Below are 13,080 nucleotides of genomic sequence, written 5' to 3' on the forward strand. Positions count from 1 at the left end.
CGGCTTGTAACCAGCGAAAAATCTTCTGATTTGATCTGGTATAATTGATGCACATTATAACGGTTTTGACCAATATAAAAATTTGAATGTGTTTCAATTACAACCAAATTAATGTTAGTCAAATTTCCAACCATTTATGTGTACCATTTCGAGGTATCACCTATAAAATGTAGTTCTCATCTATTTGCTCACATTGTGACAGCGTGTTCCATCAAAGATCCATATAGTTATTGAAATTAAATTAAAAACCCTTTTTTTGTTAGATATGCCACTTCTAATCTGAAATATATTTTTTGATGAAATTAAGCACCAAATATCGTGGTGGATTCTTTAGATAAATAACTGCTTATTTTCCAAGATAAACAATGATATACCCGTGTTACTTTGGTTATAAAGCAGGCCTAGTTGGTTGTTTTGAGCTAAAAACACATATTGAGATTAGTCTGTGATGCCTTGAGGTTGTTTGTATCCATTGACAAAATAAACTCCCATATCTCTCTTCTATTTCGAAAGAGTTTTCTGCTTTTTAATGGATAATGGTCAAATTGAAGAATATACTTCAAATTCAAACACCCCAGCAACACGTGAGTGGGAAAGACCCTCCCACTGTGACAGGGATGGTTTATCTGGCGTTTCTTGTAGGGTTTCAAGATTTCTACCCGCATTTGGAAAGAGCAACCAAGCAGCACTTCGCCTCAAGGCATTTCCTTTTCAAGCACCTTTCGGCAAATGTTAGCAAGAATTATTTCTAGAACAAACTCCAGCAACAGCTCTGATGTGTGGATTACATGGTCACAAAGTCCTTTGATTTTTCAATTACTCAAATTCATTTTATTGCTTTTTTGCAAAATAAAAAAGCAACAACACTGTTTGTTTTGGGAAGATGGCAAGCCTTTTTGGCTCTCAACCATGAAATAAACTAAGCCAATATGTTTCTGGCAGTACTTTTTTGAAATTGGATTTAATTTCATGAGCAGAATCCTTATATTGCTTTTGAGCTATTTCATAATATGGTCCAACTAGAGTTCTCAAATTATTTGGTTTAAAAAGCAGAAATACAGAATTTGCGGTTCAACAGATCCCAGCTCTTTTTGGTTAAACCTAGAACTTCTATGGAAATTTTAGACTTTAGAATGGTATATAATCACCTCATAATAATTTATATTATTATTCCATAAAACCCATTTTTGAAATAATGACTAAATAAACAGATAAAAAATACCATCCGACATCTACCATTGCCTGTATTATTAAAACAATTCAGGTTTTATATTTGCAATAATAGCTACTAATCAACATATTATTGTAATTGGTTGTTTAGAATAAACCTGTTATGAATTAGGGATTTATTTGCACTACTGATGTTATAATCATCGGGTAATATTTTTTGGATTAAGTTGAAAATTCAATACATACGTAATTCGTAATTCCAAGCTAACTTTTCTCTCTGTTCAATATTAAATATGTTCAATAAAATGCAGTAAACACTGGTGGGCATAATAAAGATCCCATTCAACAACAAAGTTTTGGTTGCAATAGTTGCTAGATTAATTAAAGAAAAATATATTAATTTGATATTGAATACTTATCAACAAGACTATATCATAACATAACACTCAAGTAGCGATAGAACTAATAAATGTAATAATATCTAATAAATGTAATAATACTTAGCAAAAGCTTGAAAAATAAATTTGATACATCAACAATGGTTTTATAATACTAATCAAAAAATTTTGCACTAGATTATCAACTGGAATACTAAAAAGAGTGGTTGAAACAAGAACCACATGAAAAAATTGCTTTTAATTGAGAAATATAAAAAATCTTCAAAACATATGAGGCCTGAGTTGCATTGTAGTTTGGAAATACTTAATATAACCAATAAACATCCTCACTTTAAGGATGACAGCTTGTAAAACTATAATAACTGATTTATTGGACTTCTCAAATTAGTGTTGCTGCTTTGGTGGTCAAGAAATTTGGCAAAAGAACAAAACATCTAAATACTGACAAGAAAATGGTTGAATTATACAATATTAAAAAGAAACAAATAAATTATTTGACACTCCATTATGGTAAACCAGCACAAAATACTTCAACATTGGTGGGACAAATTTGTTTGCACCTGAAATGAAAAGTTTCCATAAATAATACAGATCACGTTTGCATAGGGATATAAAAAGGTAGTTTACTTTTTGACCAATAAAGTGGCAGATCTGCAAATCGTATGAACATATGCATGTGTCTGCTCAAAGTGGCGACACATGCCGCTGAAAACACACCGACAATTTCCCTTCGTTAGCAATGCTTCACATCAAATGCATGTGTAAGAAGGGTGTGGTGCCAAACGTGATCGGCCGTTCGTCAGGCTGTGTTACGGCTTTTCACCGACTCATTTACTAGTGGTGCAGTTTTGTAATCCCGGTCCGTCGGCTCATCCAAAAGTTTTCTTTCTATTTTGTATTCTACAGAGGCAGAAAAACAAAGGTTATCTTCAATTTATATCTCTGTTTAGATTGGCTATAAAATAAATACAACGCCTTGTTATAATTGATTTCAGAAATTAATTTTGTAGCACCAAAGAATACCAGATACACCACTAGATTAGAACACAATAGCATGGCATTAATTGTGGTCGAATATGTTTCAGAAACCCTGAGTTGGTTTGCATTTAATACTTTTTTCAATGAAATTTTATCAGAAAATATGTTGCAGCCAATATTTCATACTTATTGATGTTAATTCAATATTTATAGTGCTGGAAACACCAAATGGTGGTGATTTGTGTTTTCATCAATAAAGCTGGCAAAAAAGAATTGCCATTTTAAATCCCACTATTATTTATTCAACTCAATAACTAGTCTGAATGACTGTTACCAAAATTTTATTAAATAGCTTGATACCTAAAGTCAACAGCAATATAATCTTCAAATAATCTTTTTGCAATAAGCGTATTGTTTCACTGTTAAAGTGTATTGATAACATCAAAAATAGCGGTGGTTTTTGTTGTCCATCTGGGCTGAATAATTTCATACTGCAAAACCATATTTGAAAACTTTACAATTATAGATTTAAAATAAATGAAATTTATTTTACTAAAAGCTTTTTATATGATTTTAAAAAAGATTGGTTTACAATTTAAAATTCAAAATTGTTTTGGTAAAGTTCTGATTTTTCTAATCTGGATGATCAAACAGCTAATTTGATATAGATTTATGAATTTTATTCTATAATCAGATGAGAACTAATAAATTCATTAAAAAAATTTAAAAAATCAAAAACTATTTAAAATAGAAATTATCGGTTCCACGATTTATTGGCTTAAGATCACAACTATATTTATTGATATCCAGAATAATTTTTTTGTTCATAAGTTGACTGCGAGCGGTGTGAGCCATTAACAAACAATAAGTTTTTGGACTTGCAATGCAATCTTAGTACACAAGAAGATGGTTAAAACAGAAGCATTTTTTAAGCAAATAGCTGAAGAATATTTTACGGTTTTATTTTCATTTTATTTTCTTCTTTTCAAGCTTCAACTGTTTATTATATTGTTGACGGTTATCCTTGAATTTCCAGATTGTAAAAATCAATAGATTCAACATTCATTATTTCACCATGATTGTTACTAAGTATGATAATTATATCATGTTTTGTTAGTATTTTTGAATGAAACTTTTACATTGATTTTTTTTTTCTTTTTTAATTTTTAATACAAATTTATAATGTATTGAAATTATGAGAAGATACATTTATTGAATGTATTGAAATACTCTTGCTTCTGTGATGTGTTGTTCAAAAAGTAAAGCAAAGTTCAAGTCATTGATACTAACTTTGAAAACTCGATGGACATGCTGGAAATGTATTTATTATTTTTAGAGAACTACAGTTATTATATTTGAATAACTATTGCAAGAACCACATTTACACTAATCAAAAATCAATGGCTTGTATTCACTCATTTAAATGGGATTTGGTTGCTGATTGTATATTCATTATAGTTATGCTGGAATAAATAGTCATTCATCAAGTGTCATGTTACAGATTAGCTGCATTATTTAATCAATCAAACGCTAGCTGGTTATTGATTATCTTTGTTGTGAGTTTATTTGGGAAATTAAAATCAGTTGAAATTATGATTATTTGATACAAATTGTTATATTTTGTGATACATTACAAAAAATAAAAACATAAGCTGCACATTCAAACAGCTAAATAATGACAAAATAAAAACATTGAGTGCGAACAATATTGATTTATTATGGTATTTGAATTATTGCTCTTACTTAAAAATCTATCACCTTCTGTCTGAAAATTAAAATTGGTTTATTTAGCTGGTTAATATTGAACGAAACAATTGTTTTATATCAATTAATAGCCTATATCGTTGATAATAATCTCAAATAATTGGTATCATCAAGAATTGGAACAATAGATTGCTAAGGCAAACTGTATTTATGTTTTGCTTTGTGATTATAACAACATGGAACAATCGGAATAGAAATTGTTCTTCATTCAACAAAAGCAAATTAAAGCTTAATTGAGCCAATATAAATAAAATTATTGATAAACCCCAGTTCTTAGTCTATTGGTAATACAAAGCAACTGTTTTTTTTCCAAAGAGTCGAATAGATTTTCAAAAAATTTAAACTAAACAATAATTATTGTTTATAAAATCAAAGCAGATTTAAAGTTTCAAGTTAGTTGAAAAGCTAGTTTGATGGTGCGTTCACTTGGAAAATAAAATTTGTCAAAATGTAATGTTGTACAACAAACATATTTATGGAAATAACCAATTAAATGTGCAATATGAAAAATATATCAAATTCATAGAATAAAAAACCAACAATTCAAATAAAAGCTGCAATGAATATTCAATATAAAATACATTTAAAAATAATGAGCGTTTTAAACCTTTTGATAAATCAAATATTGAAGATCTTCAGAGTCTGTACTCATGATAAAGTCATGCTAAATTCGATACCAAGAGCAGAAATAAATGTTGAAACAAATATTGAAGATGGTGAAAGATGAAAATAATAGCAAATGCTAATCCACATACAATAAAAATGCTCAAATAGTAGTGGTTGATAGGTAGTTGCAGCAGATTTAGAGGATGTGAGCTCGAAAGCACACAGTATTACTGTTTGTGCCCTGTTGAACGTAGCTTCTGTTAGCAAAGGGAAAATGGTAACGCGTTCAGATTTGGGAAGCAAGAAGGAAACAATTAGAAGGACGGCTATCACATCAGGAAAGCTGCAGTACCGCGTTTTAACACATACACGCTGCGATTGGTTCGTAAGCTACGCCACACAACAGCAAACAATAGCACGCATGTACCGCCCAATCCTGATGACATAACTAACTTTATTACTTATACATAAAATTATTCTGCATACACATGCGTGCTGCTTTTAGGAGGGGGTTCTATTACAGATAGTCCCGAGCTGCCCCTAACTTGTCAAAACTTGAAGGTTACCCTCATTTCATTCTAAATCTAGTCATATGCCCGAATTCTGCAACATGTTCACCACTACCAATGCCATCCAAAAAAATTTACCTCTTTAATTCAGGCTGGCTATCTGTTTATCAAATAGAATGGGTTTTCCAGTTTAACTCTCAGTTATATAGTATATTTTTGTTGCAATGTTTCATTATATACATATAATCGAGGATTTGCTTTGGGCAATATGGCTAATAGCAAATTTACATTCCCAGTAGAAAACTCCAACCACTTCAACGAACAAACAAATCATATAATAGTTTTCTCAGGATTCCTGGGCTTAAATCTCTAGCTATTATTTATTGTTAAATATTTTTGAGCGTTTGACTGATTGTATACACATCACAATACAACTCTACTTGTCAACCGCAGGGCTATAATGGATCAATTTTGGTGTTAATCATTGTTTTATTATGTCAGTCCTGATAGTCAAATAAGCCATTTTATTGGTGGGTTGGTGTTAGCTGAATAAATTTATTGATTTCCAAACGTTTAGGTGGAGTTTTTTTGTTTTCTTGAAGAGTTTTAACATTTTTGAATTGATTACTTGCATTACATTGGATTGGATTGGGTATAGTGTATGATATAGATTGATGGTAATTTTTCACTAAAGGCTAACAGTACTTGAAAAAAAAAAAAAATGCGACTAATATAAGATGTGGAAAGAAACTATCAAATTTATGGTACTAGATAAAACATGCATTTTTATCAATCCGTTAGATGAATGCCATAAATGTTGTTACAAACTCAGTGGATTCAAATTATTTGTAACTCAAAATTGAAATTATAATATTATATTGAACATCAAAATATATTATGCTGAGCTATAGCTCAATTTTGAAAGAAGTACAAACTTTAAATGGTTTCAATGTTAGAATCTCCAGATAATTGTTGATAGTTTCTTTGTTTTATATTATCTAATCTAATGAGAGCTTACTTGAAGATTTGTGTTATTAAAACTTATGGAAGTAAGACTGAAAGCTCAAAAATATAATCGTCAACTATTTGTGATGAGTTTTGGTGGTATTCAGTGAATATTTGTTTGTTTAATGGTTATATTGGTATTAAAACTAGGTTGAATTTCAAATCGAATAACATTGAATTAAGTTTGATGCGTCTTAGAAAACCAAAAGGCTAAATTAGAAAGTTATTTACCTACTGATTTTCTGATAAAAACAATAATAAAAAAGCAAATAAGATATTTGTAAAGAGAAATTTGTGAAGAGAAATTTCGATAAAGAACATCTTTTGCTGATATCTTATTCAATAGCAGTGACTTGTCTGGTATGCTGCACTCCACTTTGGTTGAGGTTTTAGCGAAAGGTTAAACACTGTACTGCAGGATTATTAATAACAGAAAAAGGAAATTTAAGATGTTACCAAACTACTTTAAATATTTAAACATTTAAACATCACCATACATCCAACACTTTAAAGTAGCTTTTAATTCAAGATTCAAGAAGTCAACATCAAAGTTAGCAGATTTAAAACCAGCAATCTTTTTTCATCAGCAATTAAAAAAATATTAGTTTCAAGGCTTCTCATTATGAATAGCAATAGAAACAAAACAATATTTCTGGCGGTGTTGTTTTTTTAAAGGAAAAATTTATTCATTAAATTATTTTGTCAAATAGAATTAGTTTTATTAAAAAAAGTTTTCAAGCTTCATAGTTATGATTGATTTGTTATTAGATCTCGCAAACATGAGTTCATGAGTTACAAAGTAGTTACAAAGCAGTCTATTAAAAGATTAGAAATTTAGGTTTTACTGAACTAATAGTGCAAGAAGCACACCAAAGAGAGGCCAGAAAATCAAATGAATTGTTAAAGAGTGAAAAACTTGCAAAGGCCATATAAGTGTTTGGTTGGATGGTGACTAACAACAATGAATCGATTTCAAATACAACCAAGTAAATAAAAACCATAGAAATACAACTGAAAAGTGATTTCAGAGGATTTTGAATCAATTAAAGGGTGTTTTCTATGGTAATGAGGGCTATTTTTTTCTATTTTCCTTTGGTTTCAACTCAATATATCTACACTACAGAATGGTTGATCTTAAAGATATAGAGCTGGATCCAAATTTGCATCTTGGCTTTTGAATTAATTTTTATGATTACCAGCAAGATTTGCAGTTGACTTGTGCCAAATTTCTAAAGAAAATGGGCGCATAAAAATAGATTAAAAACAGAGTACAACAACGCAATGATATATATTGGGGCTACCTCTATTGTGTTTTAAATATTTTTCATTTTATTAAATTTTTAATTGATTTTTAAAGACAGAAATTTTTGTTTTAATTTGTTTATTTGGTATTTAAATATAAAAACTATAAAGATTTTCTTTATACTAAAAAACAAAAAAAAATTACTTTTTGACGCCCAAAAATTTTCATTATAATGTATCCGGATAGTATTGATGGACTGTATTGGAATTTGGCTGGAAAAGATTATAATTTTATTAGTGCTAAACATCGAACTGGCCAAATAACGAAAAAGACAACAACAGTTCAACACCATAACTGGTCGTTTTCATCAAAGAAATAAGTTTATTGTAGTGTACCTAAACAACAATCCGCATACTCAGAGCGAAATGACAACCAATACTTTTATCCCTTTTTTTTGTTTTACAATCGAGGATTGATTTTAAATTCATTTTCTAGTATAGAATCAAAATCAGCGTATATGGTACATTTTCTGTGGTGTTGTAAATACGTCGAAGGGTAGTTTGGACTTATTTTGCCCTTGACAACTTGTTTTAATGCCATATTTTTTTTCTCTCCAAAAGAAAACATCAACACTTCGTCTGTGTTTTCAACAAATGTTGAAATACCAACCGTCAAACCATACACAGGGACTTTCTTCAAGTCATAGTTCCAAAGTTTGGAGTTTTCTTCGATTATGGATTTGGACAATTTGACTTTTCTTGTTTTGGAATAGATGGTTGAACCACTATCATTAAATGCCAATTCGCCATCATTACCCAACACTGTCAAAACTAGATTGATTCTTTTTTGGTTCACTTTTTTCCCATATTTTTCGCATTCCACATTGTAGTAGTTAGGATCAGGGTACAAAAGATTGATGTTTCCTTTGGGTATATTGACGTGGTTGAAAAATTTGTGATACATGTATGAGTAGTTTGAATTTGGATGATATTTTTTGATGCAATATTCGTCAGTATTGAATGTCACAACATTTTCAAAAGATACTTTGCCATATTGATACAATTTGACCAAGTTTTTGTACACATCGTCGAGCAAAGAACCAGCAGTCAAGCCCAAAACGAAAGGTCTTTTCTTGGTTGGTTTGAATTTATTGATTCTTTGGACAATATAAAGAGCTGCTTCGGCCGAAGCCTTTTCTTTATCTTCATAGACATTTATTTTCATTGTAGCAGAGATTAAAGGTGCTCGGCCAGAAGTGCAGAAGTGTTAACGAGACAATCAACGTCCACCAAGGATGATATATAAATCAGGTCTTGATACAACTCAGAGACAGAGAAGGCACCAGTGTATGAATATATAAAAATCACAAGATACACACAAGTTCTGCTCTGAAGTTCTTATCAATGGAAGCAAATGCCTCGAATGGTGCACATTTTGTTCCCTAAACTTGGTAAATAGGGAATCCACAGTGCTGAGATATACCGGAATTATCATGGCTCGGAGCCAGATCTACGGACAAACAGCCAATGGGATGCAGCGGCAGGACATGGCAGGACTGAGATTTATACGGCTTCGACTGATATCGTAAATTGGGTTGTTTCTTACATGCAATGAGAATAGTGTTTCTTTATTGTTGTGTTATGCTGTTGTTTTGGCTGTAGAAAAGGTTGATTAGACCTGAAAGTCAGCAGCCTAGAAGTGGATTAATCTCATTATAGAGTACCCAATTGTTATCACGACAATGTAGGTGAAGAAAGAAATCGGAACACCTCTGGTGATAAAGGTGGTAACCGTTAAATAGGGTTTTCCTAGCTCGTCTGTCATACAAATTGCAGTAACATTGGGAAATCCAGAGGTGGGCAAACCCATGGCACCAGAACAAAGCAAAGCAGAGCACATCACCAACAACCTGGCATGAGGTTCAGGCATTGCAGCTCCAATCTCCCTGACCAATGGCAAAATTATCAAAGCAGCTACAGTGTGAGAAACAAAAGTTGCAACAATCAAAACCAATAGACCAAAAATCAAACAGATAGAGTACAAGTTCAAATCCTCGACTCTGTGTTGAATTCCAAGGGCAATGGTGGCCAATAATCCAGAAGACGACACAGCTTTGCCTAATGAGATACCGCCCATGGCTAACATCACTATCGTCCATAGGAAGTTGTTGAAATCTTCAGAGGTCAATAGACCTGTTCCAAAAAATGATACCATGGGGATGATGGCTATGATTCCCATTTCACCAAAGACGCCTTCGACTTGATGTGCAACACACCACAATAAAATAGTAACTACTGTTACAATGGAGACAAAGTATTGGGTGAAGGTGAACTGCTCGTCCACCACTCTAATGGGAACCAATTTGACAGCTTTCTTTGTGGGAAATGTGACAAGCAAAAACACCCAGATTATCAATACCGAAATAATACAAACAGGAATAGTAATGACGAACCACTGGCCCCAGGAAGGTTGAGGCTCCATCAACTCAATTGCAATAATATTTTGGGGAGAGGCAATGGGAGAAGCCATACCACCGATATTAGAGGCAAAGGCTATACCGAGAATGAGGACCTTTGCAAATTGTGAGTTTGGGGGTAGTGTTCTTAATAAAGGTTGAACTATGGAGTAGCACAAGACTGGTGAAGCAACATTACTGACCCACATGGCTACGAATAAGGCAACAAACATTATTGTGAGTAAAACTATTTTTGGGCTTGTACCGGCTTGGGAAAGAATATAAGTTGAAACTATTTTTGTAATTGAGTACTTTGAGAGTGCAGCAGCTAGAGTGAAACCACCAAGAAGAATCATTATAACTGACGACCACATTGTGCTAAAAATAAATTTCGAAGCTTCTGGTGAGGTCATCAAAGTGCCATCGGGATGCTTGAGCATATCCAATATGACAATCAAAAATGGGATCAACATTGAAGTAACAAACAAAGGTATAGTTTCTGTTGCCCATAATAGAGAAGCACAGACCAACAAAGCAAAGCAGTTTTTTTGTTCTTTGACTTCAAAGGGGGAAACCAATAGCAAAATAAGAGTTAGCAAGAAGATCAAAATTGCCTTTAGGGAATTTCCAGACAACAAGTACTTGAGCAAGTTTTTGCTGTCATTTAGAGCTTGAAAGGCTCTTGTGTTTGCTGTAGATTCGTATTTTGTTTGATTTGATTGTAAATTGTTGTTATTGTTAACGTTTTGATTGTTGAAATAGGCATCATCTTCATCGCTGCTATAAACTTCATTTTTTTTGAAAGATTTCTTTTTGTTAAAAAAGTCAAATCTATTTCTAGCGTTGGGGACATTTGCAGCTTGAGATTTTCTTTCGATACCGATTAAATCTCTCCAAACAGTGTTACGTTCCCAAACCACCTTTTCTCTCAAGTTTAGGTTTAGCTCTGATTTAGCGGATTGAAAGTTACCATTGGTGGCAATGGAGGCAAATGAGGAAATTAAAGAGTGGATTCTTTGGTTTAAAGAGGACAAGGTCTTTGGATTGAAGATGTACGAATCTTTTTCGAGTGCTTCTAAATAAACCAATTTGATTTTAGTGTTTAGGGATTTATCGAATTTTTTTAAAATTTTGGAAAAACCAGTTTTGTTCAAATCGATATAAGATTTTAGTTCAGACAAGGAAGTAAATAGAAGAACAGATCTCTTTTTTAAGGTTATTCTTACATCACTTAGAACCAAAAAGGGATCATTGATTTTGCTGAGGATTGCCAATGAGTTTCTTCTGCTTAGCGATAAGTTGTCAGTATTTCTATTATGGTGGTCGAGATTATTTGGATGGATATTTTGTTGAGATGTAGAGGAAGGGTGTTGCGAAGTTAGTAGTAGTTCTTGTTGAATTAGGTTGTCATATGAATCGTCGAATGAGATTGGAGATTTTGATCTTAGTAGGGATTCTCTTTGTTGGGAGACAGTGTTCAAGTGCTCCAATGAATCAAAAGAAGTTGTGTTGAGATTATCGAAATCCGAGTTTGCGTGGATTGTTTTGTTATTGTTATTGTTATTGTTGTTGTTGTTGTTGTTATTGTTGTTGTTGTTGTTGTTATTGTTGTTGTGGTGTAATGTATGATGTTTATGTTTTAATTCTGTTTGGAAATTGTTGATATCATTGATCAACAAGTCCAAGTCATTCAAAATAGTGCGTTCTTTTGATTTGTAGAAACTTTCAATTTTGATCAATTCTTCATTCAAAGTGTTGATGAAGATCTCTTCTGGTTTCTTGAAATTGAAATTGATGTTACTGTTAATACTGGCCGGATAATTGGATCTGTTGTTGATTAGGGAAAGCAAGTTTGTTTCCTCGTTTGAATGTACACTTTCGGTGTCATGATGGTCCAACAGGCCATTGTTCAAAGACTCTCTTTGGAGATTGTAGATTAGTTTCTTGAGAGATGAATATGCAAGGTATTTCGAAGACCACTCGGGAACAGCATTGAACTTCAATGAGTGAGAAAACTTCATGTTTCAAGGAAAATAAAGCAAGAACAAAGGAGAAAAACAGGTCTATTGTTGGATGAGCGTAAGAGTGTGTTGAGATATGAATGTAGGAGTCTAGGAGTGTAAAAAGCACCAACGAGAGCCAAAAACAGCCAAAAACCGAAACCAAAAAACCGTGAGTAGAAAAGCACTCAAAAAAAGAGAGATCAGCGTTGAAGACAAAGAAGCAAAAACAAAGTGAAACAAATACTACACCAAAGAGAAAGAGAACAAGCAGATGTAAGACCAGAGAGAAAACAAAAGACAGATCAATAACGAAGAAGCTATTTATATGGGCTGCTGAAAAGGATGGGTAGTGGGTATTTAAGAGTAGCCTCATCCACAGCAAAATTTCCATCATGGTGCAGCGAAAGAAGCGTTTCGATATGCAGTTGCGGGAACAAAGATCGCGCACGTGGGCTGCTGCCGGCTGCACGCACAAACGCTATTTTCGGCACGGCCAGGCTGCCGAAATGAGTCGGGCTGGAGTGCCGGCCTGGAGTGCCGGGTCTCAGACTTTCCACCTGTCAACCGGGCCCCGGCACCGGAGGCGAGTTTGACAGCACGAGCCAACACGGGCTGGACACCGCCGCATCGGGCTCCTCAGCCACCCGAGAAAAACGCGCCCCAGAGCTCGTCCTGTGGCACAATCTCTCCTCCTCCACAAGATTTGTCCAATATGCCCCCAGTGCTCTTCATCAGATCCTGGCTGTCGAGTATGATCTGTCTCTCTTCCTCTTCCTCCTCTGCTTCCTCTGTCTTATCGTCTGACCTCCTGCTGCTTGTCGCGCCTCGGTCACTCTCTTCTGTATGTTCCAAATTCATCATCCTTTTTCTTGCTGATAGATTTTGTATCGACTCCTCTACTGTTCCAGAAATGGCAACCATCCAAACCGTGGTTTTGCTCTTTTGTCCA

At 33.3% G+C, this 13,080-nt stretch overlaps 3 protein-coding genes across 3 annotated transcripts; 1 reads left to right on the forward strand and 2 right to left on the reverse strand.

Annotated features, from left to right (window-relative positions):
- Positions 1-529: 529 nt before the first annotated feature.
- On the forward strand, positions 530-736 carry ASCRUDRAFT_80797 (uncharacterized protein; the record flags this gene model as incomplete). Its single annotated transcript, XM_020194538.1, has 1 exon — positions 530-736. One exon carries the CDS (start codon positions 530-532, stop codon positions 734-736), a length of 207 nt encoding a protein of 68 aa, XP_020047321.1.
- A 7,396-nt stretch (positions 737-8,132) lies between these two features.
- ASCRUDRAFT_70248 (Glucosamine/galactosamine-6-phosphate isomerase) lies at positions 8,133-8,897 on the reverse strand (the record flags this gene model as incomplete). The annotated part of the gene is made up of 1 exon (XM_020191765.1): positions 8,133-8,897. The coding sequence occupies one exon, from the start codon at positions 8,895-8,897 to the stop codon at positions 8,133-8,135; it is 765 nt and encodes a 254-aa protein (XP_020047322.1).
- A 373-nt stretch (positions 8,898-9,270) lies between these two features.
- PHO91 (Pho91p) lies at positions 9,271-12,470 on the reverse strand. Its single transcript, XM_020193204.1, has one exon. The coding sequence runs from the start codon at positions 12,147-12,149 to the stop codon at positions 9,366-9,368; it is 2,784 nt and encodes a 927-aa protein (XP_020047323.1). The 5' UTR covers positions 12,150-12,470; the 3' UTR covers positions 9,271-9,365.
- Between the last annotated feature and the right edge of the window lie 610 nt (positions 12,471-13,080).

The sequence above is a fragment of the Ascoidea rubescens genome, assembly GCF_001661345.1.
Source record: "Ascoidea rubescens DSM 1968 unplaced genomic scaffold ASCRUscaffold_6, whole genome shotgun sequence".
In the NCBI taxonomy this organism is placed as follows: Eukaryota; Fungi; Ascomycota; class Saccharomycetes; order Ascoideales; family Ascoideaceae; genus Ascoidea; species Ascoidea rubescens.